Source organism: Antedon mediterranea, chromosome 2 (assembly GCF_964355755.1).
Source record: "Antedon mediterranea chromosome 2, ecAntMedi1.1, whole genome shotgun sequence".
Taxonomy (NCBI): Eukaryota; Metazoa; Echinodermata; class Crinoidea; order Comatulida; family Antedonidae; genus Antedon; species Antedon mediterranea.
This window is the reverse complement of record NC_092671.1, coordinates 38,686,550-38,702,408: the sequence shown is the minus strand read 5'-3', so window position 1 is coordinate 38,702,408 and position 15,859 is coordinate 38,686,550. Positions and strand designations below refer to the sequence as shown.

The 15,859-nt window shown below is 32.8% G+C and overlaps 2 protein-coding genes across 4 annotated transcripts; one reads left to right on the top strand and one right to left on the bottom strand.

The window, feature by feature from the left end:
• Nucleotides 1–463: 463 nt before the first annotated feature.
• Nucleotides 464–7,187, bottom strand: LOC140039904 (alkylglycerol monooxygenase-like). 3 transcript variants are annotated; one of them, XM_072085493.1, is made up of 13 exons: nt 7,094–7,187; nt 6,396–6,519; nt 5,912–6,039; nt 5,295–5,446; nt 4,811–4,914; nt 4,358–4,453; nt 3,841–3,907; nt 3,261–3,326; nt 2,739–2,818; nt 2,348–2,482; nt 1,924–2,040; nt 1,481–1,563; nt 464–1,184 (listed from the first exon to the last, which is right to left on the bottom strand). In XM_072085493.1, the coding sequence occupies exons 2-13, from the start codon at nt 6,510–6,512 to the stop codon at nt 992–994; spliced, it is 1,338 nt and encodes a 445-aa protein (XP_071941594.1). In that variant the 5' UTR covers nt 6,513–6,519; nt 7,094–7,187; the 3' UTR covers nt 464–991. The 3 variants fall into 3 exon arrangements, with proteins under 3 accessions (XP_071941594.1, XP_071941595.1, XP_071941596.1); XM_072085494.1 differs by having other exon boundaries at nt 7,015–7,177; XM_072085495.1 differs by lacking the exon at nt 7,094–7,187 and adding an exon at nt 7,011–7,075.
• A 107-nt stretch (nt 7,188–7,294) lies between these two features.
• LOC140041032 (26S proteasome non-ATPase regulatory subunit 3-like) lies at nt 7,295–15,105 on the top strand. Its single transcript, XM_072087394.1, has 11 exons — nt 7,295–7,590; nt 8,039–8,229; nt 8,603–8,740; nt 9,120–9,256; nt 9,619–9,809; nt 10,427–10,530; nt 10,861–10,975; nt 11,395–11,618; nt 12,193–12,348; nt 12,961–13,011; nt 13,216–15,105. The coding sequence occupies exons 1-11, from the start codon at nt 7,425–7,427 to the stop codon at nt 13,288–13,290; spliced, it is 1,548 nt and encodes a 515-aa protein (XP_071943495.1). The 5' UTR covers nt 7,295–7,424; the 3' UTR covers nt 13,291–15,105.
• The last annotated feature ends 754 nt before the right edge of the window (nt 15,106–15,859 follow it).

Sequence of the window (15,859 nt, the reverse complement as noted above, 5' to 3'; positions counted from 1 at the left end):
ATTTTATCACCACACTAAAATACCAAATAGCAAAGTAAATAATTTATGAAATATATTATAACTATTAATTCTGTAATATTTATAATCGTGTTATATTTATATCAATTTATTTGTATACAAAATTCATCCACGTTGTAATACGGTTCCTGTAATAGACTGTCTGTCGACCCAGACATGAAGTACGCCACCAATGTTTAAACAATCAAACTTTGTGGAATCAAGGCATTAGCTTCTTGCCTTCTTAACGGAATTAATTAAATTGTCATAAACCGGAGAATTAAATACCAATTAATTATCAATGACAATAAAACACAAAGCCTATTCCATGCATATTCATTATGTTTGCAGTGTAACTATAAAATGCAGCAAATACTGGCATTTTTAATTGAATAAAGTAAAAAGAGACAAAACAAGAATACTTTCATTTTTTCTAATATTAATTAGGCAATACTTTTTTGCCCTAATTATTAAGACACATTTGTACCGCATAAAAGTTTTTAACAAAAGGTATAATGGTTTATTTACCTTTTATAACTTGTGGACAAAAGGGTAGCTCTACCCAGATTAAAAGTATAGAGGCATACGTGTCTGTCTTGGCAGTGTGTGGGGAGGGAATGAGTTTAGCTTGATAAAAACACATATATTTATAACATAGGGTTAAATGATTATAGCTAAATTTGAAAACATAAACATTTAATTAAATATCTTCTGTTTATTTCAATTTTTATTCATCAATATAGTATACATTAATGCATTAAAACATTACATTATGTTGTCAGACATTCAAACTAAAGAAATAAAATGTGCTAATCATCATTTGATTAATTATTTCATGGACAAATTTATTAAAAAATGATTTATTACATCATTTTCTTTTTTTTATACATTAACAAATTTGCATTATATGTGCTTTATTATAAAATGAAATCACGGAAACGCCTGCATTTATAACATTCTGATTAAAATACGTTTTTAAAAACAGACTATCATCTTAAGCCTCTTTTAGTTTCTTCTTGCTGAACGTCATTGACAGAAGCCAGTAAACAATGGAGCCAGCATGAACCCCATTCCGTATGGAAGGGGAGATGGATGCCAATTCATGATCACTACCCTCCGTAAGGAAGACCATATCTAGCCACAGCAACAGAAGACATCTTGGAATCTCTATCAATGGAACAAACCATCTGCAAAAAAACAGTCATTTATTCAGGTCAAAGTGAATAACTCTTATGTGACATTAAAATGGCATATTCAACAACAAAATTTACAAAAATTAATTTTTTAGGGGGACCATATGTCTTTAAGATGGTACTTTCATTTATGGATTTTAATAATAATAATAACATTATGTTTTTAACCTAACCTTAGACTTAAGAAATAAGACAGTAAGAATTTGACTTTTATATTATCGTGACCTGTGACCTAATTCTTCATTATTAAATAATAAATTTTTCTTTTTGACGGTAATACTTTCACTTACTTGTTGTCACAAATGCTACCAATGCAAGTAAATGCATAGATGATGTAAATAATGCAGACAAGGCTGGTTAGGTAATCCATTTGCTAAATAATAGAGAAAATCTTTTTAATTTTATTTTCTACAAATGTACAAATAGCATTAAAACAAAATGTTTTTTTATTTGTTAAGCTAAATTTAGAGTCAGGTGCCTGGAAATTGAGGTACCCCATTATGTAGTTTCTAACCCAGCTCTTTGATAACTTATTTGTTTACCTTGCCCATGGAGCTATCCCTTGCCCTACTTTCATGTTGTGATTTTATCTATGATCATGTTTACACCAAAAAAAAACCAAATAAATCACTCTGACATGCTTATACCACAAAGTACATTAAAACTATTTGTGGTATTAACAACCATCTTGTAAGCTTTCACCATTTATAGTCAAATTGTTTATTTTAGTTACCTGATGGTTGTCCATGAATAGTTGGAACAAAACATGATTGACCAAGTAGTGTAACAGCACGTACAACTGAGTAGGAATCGACATTGATGGGTTGTACACATCCACTGGCGCACTCACCTGAATAAAACATACAGTAATAAAAGCATATGCTACCTGCCATGCGCACAAAGCACAGTACAAAGTGGAAATGGGCTGCCTTATACAAGCTTCGCTTTTTTGGAATGTTGCCCCTCTTATTTTAATCATATTTACTGTTAATTTTATCTACTATGAAATTAGAGAAATAAATGTTACATTGATTGATCGATTGAAAAAGGAAGAATTGTTTTGAAAAATCTATTTAATAAAATCTTTACAAATAAATTATTTGTCTTCTTCTTTAATCCTTCACAAAAATGAATGAATGTGAGCCTGGTTCTCCTACCTTTGGAATATCTTCTGGGTTGCCCAGTCGAGGAGTGCCAGGCATCCAACCAGGTCCATTAAAGATTACAGATAACTTGTTTTTAAATCCAGAAGTAGTCCAAACAGTCTTCATAATGTGGTGTAAATGACAAACCTATGAGTATTAAAACCATTAAAAGTTATATAATGTATTCCAATGTTAAGAACATCAGTTGTCTGTTGGATGCAAATACAAATCGTTTACATGATTGAAAAGAGGTCCGAGAAGAGAGCACTTGAATACAAGGGTAAAAATTGGAGATTAGTACATTGGTCACGGTTGGAAATATATAGCTTTTAAAAAGCTTATTTCCAGGTCCTTTTTCTTTTAAAAAGTCAATCATTTTGGTGGCTTTCAATAATATTTTTACCTGAATCCAAACAGGGTTCCAAGAATTTATTGGATGTGTTAGTCCATAAACCACCTTCTCCTCTTCAGCCTGGAATGTTCCTAATCAAAAAGAAAAAAAAAAAAATCTTTTTTCTTACATTTTTACGAATTTGTATCACCAAATTCTATTTTTGACCAGAAATAATTGTTAAGGTGAATTTCTTTTTATAAAAATTATTTTGTACGCATCCAACAGCGAGTAACTCGCCAATTACAGGCTGGAGAAACTATTTATAATTTATCCTGCTTATAAAATCTAATTTGAGGCTTAGGAGTTGAAAGAGTTGTGAGTTACAACCCTGGCACTAGGATTGAACCCTGGACCTTGGGATTGGAAGGCAAGCACATTAACCACCAAGCTACAGTTCCACTATTTATAGTAGTTTTTTAACCAGACATCAATCAAGTAGAATGAACATTGTGAAATAAGTTGTTGGGATGAGAATGTGTTTATGAGCAGTTTTTAATAATTGTAAAAAGAGTAATAACCTTGTATACTTACCAAACATTCTGTCCCAGATAATGAATGTACCAGCATAGTTCTTGTCAATGCAATAAGGATTACGACCTACAAGATTTGTTTTTATAAAACTCTATTACAAATTATTAAGTGCATTTATTCATTAGGTAAAAGAAATAGAACCCATCCTTGGATCATCCCTTTTTAAAATTTATATTAAGGATACCATAAGCGAATTCATTCACTATCCTTCTTAAAGGTGGCAATCCTGTTGACAAGACAAACATATACTACATAAACAAAGTCTTATTACAAGTCTTTGAGAGTGGAGTTGTGATTTGTCATTAGAAAAAATCCTGACATTTGACAGGACTTGAACCCAGGACCCTTGGATTGGTAGCCAACTATCATAACCACCAAGCCACAACTCCACTTTATTAAGGGAAAACTTTTCTGTGAAATGATTGAGAACAAAATATGCTCTATTCAAGAGACAACACTATTAACGTGTATAACCAGAGGGGAAAGGAAAAAAACACAAGATGAAGAATTTATAGATTAAAATATGCTGTTGTATCAGCAATATGTTTAAGAATAAACATTTAAACTTGACTTAACTTACCATGATGTACTCTGTGATGACTTGGTGTGTTAAGAATGTACTCAAGAGGTCCAAGAGATGTCACTATCTACAAATCACAAAAAAGAATCAAAATAATTATATTCCATTTATGGTTATTTTAGTAATAATCAAAATATACTTTTTTGTTTTCTGTGTTTTTATTTATTATTTTTTATTTTCAACAAAGGGGAGCCCCACAAAAATACAATATGACGAGACATAAACATGTAACAATAAAAATGAAATTAAAATAAATAAAGCACAAAAAATAAAAAAATTTTAAAAAATGTAAGTTTTCATGTTGATTTGCAACTGTTACTCCATCCAGTCAGTGTACACCAATCAAAGTTGATATTGTTCAATTTCATTATTCATTTTGGTATATTTCATTGGCTTTTTGACACTCGAACCTACTGTATTAACATTTGTTTTGGTTAGTGGAGACACTGTTGGGTCTCGAAGTTAATGATACTTTACATGGCCTAAGGTAAAAAAGACATTAATGAAGAAAACATACCTCAGTGTGAATCCAGAATTGGTAAAGTAGATTGAACTGGCCGTGTACAAGCATAACAGGTAAAGGAATCGCAAGTGCCATGGGGAGGTAGAAAACCTGGAAATAACAATTTCCATATCGTACTTAAAAGGTAAATTATCGAAAAAGCAAAGGAAAATTTCTTTAATAAGGTAATTATTCTGATTTACAGGATTCAATGCTGCATTCAATTTAATTTAGGCATATAAGTCAATTAAAAGTGAACTTGACTGTGTAAAGCTCTGTCTCTATCAAACTACAAAAAGTGTGATGTGCCCAAATATGGTAGTGATATGCCAAAATATGGTAGTGATATGACATCATCATGTCCATATATGGGCACATCACATTTTTTTTGTCACATAATGTTTGATAGTGTTGACATAAATTCAAGAAAGCAAAAGAGTTGAGAAGTACAAAAACATCCAATCTTACCCATGACGTATAGTGTTGATATATGGACTGCCTGAGGGCGGTAGATAGGTTGTACTCTTCTGAGCTATGGTGCACTTGATGAGCTGACCATAAGATATTTACCTCTATCAGAAAACAAATACAAGTTGTAATTGATTGTCATTAAATGATTTCAGCAGATATTATAAACTATTTCTTACATGGACAACATATTATCTACCTGAAAGAGTTATTGATTAGGACCACGGATGTATATTATATACCTCCATGGTTAGGAAAGTCAGGCAAAAAAATATTTCTATAAATTTTTTTATTTGTTCCTTTCAGTGAAACATAAAAAGAGAGCACTGAGGAGAGACAAGAGCTGTCAATGACAACTATCACCAAAAAGGCGTGTCTCTCCAACAAGGGCATGTCTCTCCAACAAGGGTGTGTTTCTCCAACAAGGGCGTGTCTCTCCAACAAAGAGAGATGATAGATTGCACAATCCAAAAATGCGACTTACCATGAGCAGCACGATGAAACCAGTAATAGCCACAATCAAACGTTACCATACAAAGAAACCAGGTCCAAGCGCTGTTCCAAGGTAGTTCTACAATCCGGCAATTCTCATAAACCCAACTGTAAGCAAACACTTCTAACCCTCTGAAAAGACCCCTAAAACATACAAAATAAAATGTCATTTAAGTATTAGTACACATATATATATTTGTTAATGATTTTTCAACTTTGACACTACACAATTTTTCAATTTGTTATATCTTATGTATATTTATTGTTTTACTTGTATATGTTTGAAGTGCAGTATGGAGCTAGTGAGAGATAGTGCTTAGCACTCATGGCAATCCCCAGGGTTCTGCATGTCATGTATTAAATGTTGTTGTTTGTGCCTGATAATTGAATAAAATAAATAAATTTAAAAAAGTTCTTTTTTCATTACTTGATAGTATTAAGTTCTCTATTAATAATTGATTGATTGATAATTGATTAAATATATTTAAAATATCATCATCGCTCTCAGTTTCAGAAGAGGCCCTCTACAGAGGTAAGTAAATAGAAGAAAAAAATATGACATAAGATTTTCATAATTATTATTAAGTAAAAAAATAAACAACTAATTACTTAATCATTGTCATGAGAAGTCCTGCTGAAGTTGAGCTGATTGCGTCGTTTATACGGAGCCATTTTTTGTCTCGAATTCCAATAATAATCGCCTCCAACAAAATTGTAATGACAAAGTAGGGCACTGCCTAGAGGTCAACAAATTTAAATATACAATAACAACAAAATAGAGAGAATCATCATAAAGGATAAAGTACAGGACAAAAGAAAAGTTTTTGTAAAGGGGCTACTACTACTAAGTCTATTTCTATTGTTTTAAATTGCCGAGGCTTACCAGCAAACACCTCCCTCCCTCATCAGTTTTGAGCTGGTGATAGGGTGATAATAATAATTTTGTTATGGGGCCTTAGAATAGAAAGTGCACTATATTATATTATGATATGATATTTTAAAACTTTAAAAAACCAAATAAAATGATGTTAAGTTCATAATAATTGCAATTTGTGAGATTTTTGGAATCACATATAGTGACAACAAGTAGTACCTCTACTAGATAGTCAGGAACCTCTTCAGCTGTTTCAAAAGATGACTCATTCGGAGATATTAGATAAGCAAATCTCCGCAACTGAGTCACTGGGTCAACCTGGAAAACTTCCTTCATTATTATGCTTTAAAAAAAAAAACAATTTGTCAAAGTAAAAAAAACACAATATTTAAAAAAATGTATATATTCTTTTGCATAATTTTTCAACTTTATTATAATTTATGTACAAAATCATGTTGTTAAACAGATGGATCTCTATGTGGCCTTTCATTTGCAAATTTGTAATAATCAATAATAAAATGCTGGTACAGTGTATGTATAATTCATAATTATTATTTTAGTATTCTGGTATATCATTTATGTTAAAAAATAATGCAGCTCAACTGAAACCGGTTTACAAAAATGTAATACATTTAAAATATAAAAACATTAAAACATGCATCCTTTCTTTCATTCATCCAATAGCAATCACCTCTACTAGTTACTACTACTACTACTACTACTAGTTACTGTACTAGCCTATCCACCATGCAAAATGATTGAATGTTATGAATAATATTAATATATGAAGATGAATGATGATGCTGGTTTTCCAGTTACAACAGTGACACTCACTCACTGAACTGCAGTTTCACTTTCACTTCAGAGATGTCAACATTACTACAGTAATAATAAAAAACAACAATGTTCTGTAATACTTAATTAAAAGGCCTCTTCTTCCGAATCTTAGAATTTAATGGAGATTGAGTGACACCATCCAGTACCTCCCCTCTTGCTGTTTACTTTTGTTGATGTTTTGTTGCGCAATGATGCGTCACAAAAAGGTCATGAAGGGCAAAGGTATCAATGTCACTGCGCATGTCTATTTTTTACCCTTCCATTTTGTAAATTCATGTGCATGTTGCGCACAGTCACCGTACTACCGGTGATTTTCAATCAGTAAATTTTAGTTGATTAAATTACACTGAGGCTAATTTGTAAAGAGAATTATTTTTTTGCTTCTCAAAATCATTAACAACAATATATTTCATGACTTTTACTGAAGATATGGCGTCTAAAATTGTAAAAGAAGAGGAGATGATGGACACATCAAACGGCGATGTTGTTCCCGACGACCCGAAGAAAGACAGTGAAGAATCAGAGAAAGAAAAGAAGCAGAAACAGGCACTTGAGAAAGATGCTGTAACTTTAGAAGGTACACTGCAGTATTAGAAATCTATTTCATATTATCATATAAACGTACATTTATATACATCAAAATATTTACGGCAAAAGTAAAGTAACCACGCCTAGCACCCTAGCTAGGCCTAGATTGTACTGCTGTGTACTGTTGAAAAGATCCGAGTTAAGAAGAAAGTTATCCTTTTTTTTTTACCTTATGACTTTTTGTTGGCTGTATTACTATTATACTATACTATTCTATTGTTTTAATTTTCACACCCTCTCCCTAGAAACAGCATCAAACAGTATGATAATAATTACATAAAGATGTGGATTAGTCCCCTTCCTACTACTCTAGCTAGGCCCTACGTACTCATTTCCATCTAATTTATAAAGTTGTTTGTCATTAAGAATAAATTTTAAAATTTAAATTTGAAAAAGGAAATGAAATATATACATTTGAATGAATTTTTTTTTTACAGATTTCAAAGAACATGTTAAGCAAATTGAAAAGGCTGTTTCAACAAAAGAGAAAAACTATCTTACTCGTGTTTTACGAGCTTTGACCTCAACGCGAAGAAAACTAAATCACCGTGTTCTACGCAAGTTTATCGTCGCCTTTTTCCCAGCTGTTTCCCCCACAAAAGATTTGTTACTAGAATATTTAGATGAGGTGCGTCAATATGATAAGAATTTTTTTTAAATGACCACAATGATTTCCACTAAAATGAAAGAAATTATTATGAGTTAAATTCTTATATTTTAAACATCACCTATACCAGTGGCAATCTACACTATCTGCATGTATTGGTGTATGTATTCTGTCCATTGTTTATGTATTGTCAGAGCTAGAAAACTAGCCAACAAAATCTAACTAACAAAATGTGCAATTCAACTAGCAATTAAAAAAAGATTATAATTTTCAACTAGAAGTTATGAAAAATCCAAGCTAATTCCAAGTCCTGGTTATGTTTACCTCATTCCTTTTCTAAGGATATCATTTTCATGAAAATATCTACTTAATGTTTTGTTGTTTGTTTTCTTAGCCAATGGAACCAGACACAAGCTCAGTATTCAAACTACGCTCGGCAAAAACTGCGAATGGGCCTGCAACGCCAGAGATTGATGTTTATATACACCTGTTAGTCCTTATCCACCTTCTTGATACCAAAAGGAATACTGACGTAAGATTGTTTACCTTTTTTTAAATGTTTTGATGTATTTCACTTAATTGTATTTTATTTATACTAGGCGACCTCTTCAGTCAAGGCCCAGTTATGATCCGTGGCTGTGATGTACTAGTACACCAGGGTAACCCCACAAAAGATGTACTAGGTTCTTTAAAGTGATATAGTAGATATGTACACTGGACCTACTGTACGGTTTATAGTCCTTATCCAAGAAGACTTGTTCTACCACCAGAACAATGGAGCGACTGAGCCTTGAATTCTTACCGATGTTATGGCTAGATTACGGTTCCACTGTCTTAACCGCTCAGCCACACTCATTTGAAAGAGAAAACAGTCATAGATATTTTGACAATAATATTTGTTTGTCGTTTAGGCTGTTAAGTGCTCGGACCAGATGATGTTAAAACTAGATACCTTTAATCGTAGAACTTTAGATCAGTTATCGGCAAAAGCTTACTATTTTCATGGTAGAGCTTATGAACTTACTGGCCAGGAAGTCAGTATTAGAAGGTAAATGATGAAACCTATTTTGAAGCTTGGTTCCCACTAGGGACGCAACACAAGTGAGTTGACCAATCACACGAATAATATATCGCTTTTGATTGGTCAAATCACTTTGCATCCTAGTGGGAACCAAGCTTTAGTAGACAAACGTTTATGTGACAACATAATTTGTAGAATTTACATCCCTTTATGTAAATGAAATCAACTAATTTAAAGCCCTGTCTACACTATTAAACTTTATGGGGTAAAAAAATGTGATGTGCCCATATATGGACATGATGTCATATCACTACCATATCTGGGCACATCAAACTTTTTTGTCAAACTAGTTTGATAGTGTAGACAGATTTATGAATTCTGTTTTCTAGTTTTTTGCATGCCAAATTACGCACAGCAACCTTACGACACAACGACGAAGGTCAAGCTACAATTCTAAACCTTCTACTGAGGAACTACCTCTTGCATAACCTGTATGATCAAGCTGATAAACTCGTGGCCAAGTCATCTTTTCCGGAGTCTGCCTCCAACAATGAATGGGCTAGATTTCTCTACTACATGGGTTAGTAAATGCGCAATTAAAACTGCTGTATGTACAGGGTGCTTGCTTAAGTAATAATCTAAGTGTGCAAAGATTGCCATGCTGTGATGTAGTTTCATTGACCATCATGTTTATTTTTCTGTTACTAAATAATACTTGTCTATTTTGTGCCTAGCTTACCTGGATGAACTGACAATAGCCTATTCTCTACAGAGTGAGGGCTTAGATATGAAAGTTTTAAAAAAAAATCCTAGAACATATTAGGCAACGATGTTATTTTTAGATTTATTGCATTATTATGAATAAAGTGATTTGTGCTATGGTTTTATTACATTATGGCTAGATTTTTCGGTGGATAAAACATTTGTACCATAAATTGCTGGATATTAGGATATTACTTGGCTGGACAGTACAGTATTAATTTGGTTTAAAAAATTAATCATTAAAAATGGGTATTTAAAAAAAAGAATACATTTTAATTTATTGTCTTCTATTCTACTTTAACTACACTACACATGTTTATATATGGAGAAAATTGCTTTATTCAATACATACTTTTCTGAGAATTATTGTCCAGCCTCATTTAATTTGTTTGTTTTTTGATTTATATTCATTGCAATATTTTTGTGTTTTTTTAGGAAGAATAAAAGCTATACAATTGGAGTATTCAGAATCAAATAAAAATCTACTACAAGCTGTAAGAAAAGCGCCACAGCACTCTGCAGTAGGATTCAAACAAGCAGTATGTATTATAGTCACTTTACCTGTTTTATATATATATACTAATGAATACAATGTGTAATGCATGGCATGCAATAGTATGCACCATTGAACGGTTGTTCAATAGTACTTTTTTTTTGTGTACGAGAAAAAAAACTTTTCGCGTTTGGAAGATATTTTTTTATACTATTGCTTTTGAAAAACAACAGCGCCTCCTATTTTGTACTTCCACCTCGAAGATTCAGTGTGATGACTTTAATAGTTTCGTAATGGTATTGCTGCCTTTCTAGCCAAGCTAGTCCTCCTTCAGGTTAAATCTATTTATATTAATAATTGTTTATATTTTCTTCAGGTACATAAATTAGCCATCACGGTGCAGTTACTTATTGGGGAATTACCCGATAGAGCATTGTTTAGACAGAAACCATACAGAAAAGCACTCTTTCCCTACCTCCAATTAACTCAAGGTAAGGACACATTTTTGCTTCTAGGCTGGCTAATGTAACACACCTGAGTATATACATGCCATTGATTTTGTTCAACTCATTTAGCTTGTATTTGTATGGCGTGTGACGTAATGCAAACCTCTTTGATTATTGATCTTGAGATCGTGGTTTGTATCCAACTCTCGCCGCATTGCTTGTATCCTTAGGCAAGACACTTCACTTACACCCAGGTGTATGAAATGGGTACCCGGTTTGCGCTGATTGCTAGCTGCATTATTATGGGAGTACGTTTCCAGTGTTTGATCCATAAAATGACTGGGGTAATAATGTGCAACGCATTGAGAGCTTGCTTATATGCGCTATATAAGAATGAACTATGTAAATATATATTTTTATACTATAAATTCTGAAAATTAATTTGTATGTTTATTTTGTAAAAGCTGTTAGGACGGGTAACCTGTCTCTGTTCAACCAGACACTAGAGACGTTCAGTAGTAAATTCCAATCGGAGGGAACGTACACGTTGATCATCCGGTTACATCACAATGTGATCAAGACGGGAGTGCGTATGATCAGCTTATCGTATTCACGTATATCGTTAGTAGACGTGGCAAAGAAGTTGGAATTGGACAGTCCAGAAGATGCCGAGTTTATTGTCGCTAAGGTAATCATTCAGTTCTTGATGCTAATAGTGATTGGTCACATTTAAGCTCTGTCTATACTATCAAACTTTATGTGACAAAAAAAAATGTGATGTGCCAATATATGGACATGATGATGTCATATCACTACCATATTTGGGCACATCACATTTTTATAATATTCATCAACATTTTGATGATTAGACCCTCTATAGATCCATGACAACCATGTTGAGTATTTATTTGGAATTGTTTTTAAGTTGATCATACTATCAGAATTTTATTGTAATGTAATATACAATGCAATCCAATGTCAAAAAGGTGTTGCAGGCACTTGGCAAAACCGTATAAGCTCTGTCTGCACCATCAAACTATTTTGACCAAAAAAAAGTGTGATATGCCCAAATATGGTAGTAATATGCCCAAATATGGTAGTAATATGACATCATGTCCATATATGGGCACATGACACTTTTGTTGTCAAACTAGTTTTATAGTGTAGACAGTGCTTTAGTTTTAGACCTATCAATCACTGATTCTGTTGCATCTTAAAATGATTATTAATAATTAAGTGGCTTTGACTTTATTTATTTTCAGGCTATCCGAGATGGTGTTATAGAAGCAAGTATAGACCATGAGAAAGGCTATGTAAAGTCCAAGGAAAAGGTTGATGTCTACTCTACCAGGGAGCCTACAGCAGCCTTCCATCAACGTATCACATTCTGTTTAGACATTCATAATCAATCTATCAAGGTAACATATGTAGAATTATATAACACCTAAATAAATTCCTGTCGTTTGATTGGACGATTGTGGGTCAAATGGTGGCAATAGTATGCACTATTGAACGGTCAAATATTTTCTTTATAACATCTAAATAAATTCCTGTCATTTGATTGGACGATTGTAGGTCACATGGCATGCAATAGTACGCACTATTGAACGCTCATATGTTTTATATAACACAAAAATAAATTCCTGTCGTTGGATTGGACGATTGTGGGTCACATGGCATGCAATAGTAGTACTATTGAACATTCGTATAATGTTATATATTAATGATGTTGAAGTGAGCATTATACAAATTTGTTTTACCAATCCATTTCTGTATTTGATATGCGTGTCTGCTGACTAGGACATCCATGCAAATTGGTTTAGTGCGCCGTTAGAGCATGTGTTACTGTCCGGTAGAAATTTAATATTTAATTGAATAAATTGTAAAATACATCATCTAACCTTTTAAATGAATATTAAAAATGTACAGTAAAACACCTATTAAGGGTACACCTTACGGATCCAACAAAGTGTCACTGATTAGGGGTGTAATTTTTAGTTGGAAATAATCTCCATAATGTTTCTTCATAGGCAATGCGGTTCCCACCAAAATCTTACAACAAGGATTTGGAATCTGCTGAGGTAAGTAGTGTAGTATTATTCGTTTTTTTTAAAATAGATGAAAGCAATCATTTAAATTAACATATGTTTTTTAATTACTTTTAACATTAGAATTAATTATGTAACATAAATTATTGTTTCACTTTATCATGTGAAAATACAAAAATAAATTTTTGTATTATTAAATTACAACTACAAACAAAATTATTTATCTTTCCCTGACAGGAAAGAAAGGAGCGTGAACAACAAGACTTGGAACTGGCCAAAGAAATGGCAGAAGATGATGAAGACTTTCCATGAAAATATTGCACCAAACGTCAAGCTCTGTCTACACTATCAAACTTTATATGACAAAAAAAATGTGATGTGCCCATATATGGATATGATGATGTCATATCACTACCATATTTGGGCATATCACTACCATATTTGGGCACATCACACTTTTTTTTATCAAACTAGTTTGATAGAGTAGACAGAGCTTTATACTATCAATTCATATAGTGAAATTACTAGTTTAATAATAATAATAACATAAAATAAAAACCACATACTGTTTATGGTTTTTACTTTCTGTTGCTTATCGCTACAAAGCTGTTTCAATTCTGTGGATTTTTCTTCAGTTTTTGTTGATTTTTCTTCAGTTTTTACACAAATTATTTAGGCTATTGATGCATGTATATATACAGAATTTGAGAGAATGTGAGGGTTTTTCAAATAAAAAAATGTTTAATACGATTTAATTATATTGATTGGGGATGTATATGAACAACAATGATTAGTATACCCCTTTTGCATCGCTGAGTAAATCACTGATGTTTACACTCAACTGCGTTGGTGGGGTGTGTGCCCTCTATGTGTGATATCTGGAGTTAGGTGTTGTGAAAGGGGTATCTGTCTTCTGAGATGATAATGATATTGTTGATGAAAATTGTGTTACTTGGTACTTGATAAATGTTGATGAGCCGTGTAGATTATATTGTTGATAATGTTTTGTTGTCTTAAGCTCTGTCTACACTATCAAACATGTGACAACAAATGTGATGTGCCCATATATGGACATAATGATGTCATATCACTACCATATTTGGGCTTTTTTTGTCAAAGTAGTTTGATCGTGTAGACAGAGCTTTATGTTGGATGACAATGATAAAATGTTGATTTTTTTAACTATATTACATTCTTGAAATGAGACCCTCCTCTCTATACTGAAGGTGTGCATTTTTTATATTGTGTTGTCCTTGTGTGCTGAATGACGGTGTGTTAGTGAGAAGGAGTGACTGCTTATTATTAGACAACAATATTCTATTTAAGAACAGTGTAGCTTGTTGGCTCTCCGAAATTGCACACAAAGCTATGTTAAACATTTCGAAATTTCCTTGGCAATAAAACATGTTATGAATATTAAAAGCTCCCCAGGGTATTAGTAATGCACATTTGTAATTTGTACCCCTTTCACATTGCTTAGGGGAACAACATTACAAACAAATTGTGTTGACTGCGTGTACACCTTTTCTAGGCAATGTGTGAAAGGGGTATAAAGCTCTGTTTACACTATCAAACTACTTTGAAAAAAAAAGTACGATGTGCCTAATATGGTAGTGATATGACATCATCGTCTCCATATGGCCACATCACTTTTTTTTTGTCGCATAAAGTTTGATTATGTAGACAGAGCTTAAGTGTGTATTATCCAGGGCTGTTTCTCAGGGTAGTGTTCTTTACCCACTAGTTTAAAGATTCTTATTCCAATCCCACTGAAGTGTTTTTAATCCTGTATTTTAAGGTAGAACATTTTGCCAAGGGAACAAGTAATGATTTACTCGTGCTATTCTAAAAGATTGGATGGAATTTCAGGTTCTAAAAACATTTTCATGTTTTTTAATATTTTACTGCCAAGCTTCTTCTCAACCTGAATAAATATTAATGTAGGCCTAATATTGAGTTTTTTTCCCCTCAATTTTTAAACTCTCAATAAAACAAGTGAGCACAAGTTTAATATAGTATGTGTGGTGGGAGACTAAATGTAGAGCCACATGTGTTGTCCGATTTGTACAGAGCCTAAATTGAATTAAACATTCTAGAAAGATAAAGTAATAAAGTTGGTTCTTGTCACATGTTTGTCACATGTTTTTTGTGAATTGTTTCATTCTTGTACAGTATTGCCTTTAGTTAAATAAATTCAATAATAATATTATAATATTATGGAAATAATTCTCTGGGCAGTAAAATTAAAAGACCGCGCCTCCGGCTAATATTCAATTGAGTATTCGTGTGGTTTCTGCAGAGTTTCTGCAAGGCAATCTATTTGGTTTCAGTTTCACTGGTTTTTCAGGGACATTTTTTCTTTTCTCCCTGGATCCCTTTCTCTCAGATTAGTTCTATGTTTATACTCCCTTTCCTTCTCGACTGTTCCTGCTCTATCGAGTAGTTTATAATAGAAAACTCCACTCAAAAATAAATGGAGATTATGACGATAAAATCCGCAACCGATTCTCGTACGTGCGGTATCACGAAAGCGACGTTGTTAAAGATTGTACAGTATCGTGTCGGCTGACAGGAAACATGCCGTAACAGCATTTACCTCTTAAATAATAACTAACCCTCTAGAATATCTTGATATAGTATCCTATGAAATAAAAGGTTTCTGTTAGAAGATGCGATTCATACTGCATGATCTTTTCGCTAGACGTGATACCGCTCGCGTGTTACGGGTAAAAATCGAGTTAGTGTGATGTGCCTGACATGCTTAAATATGACTTCATCATGTCCATGTACGTATGGGACACATCACATTTGTTACGTCACATAAAGTTTGATAAAGTGTAGACAAAGCTTTATACAGCAGCTTAATTATTAATAAATATGC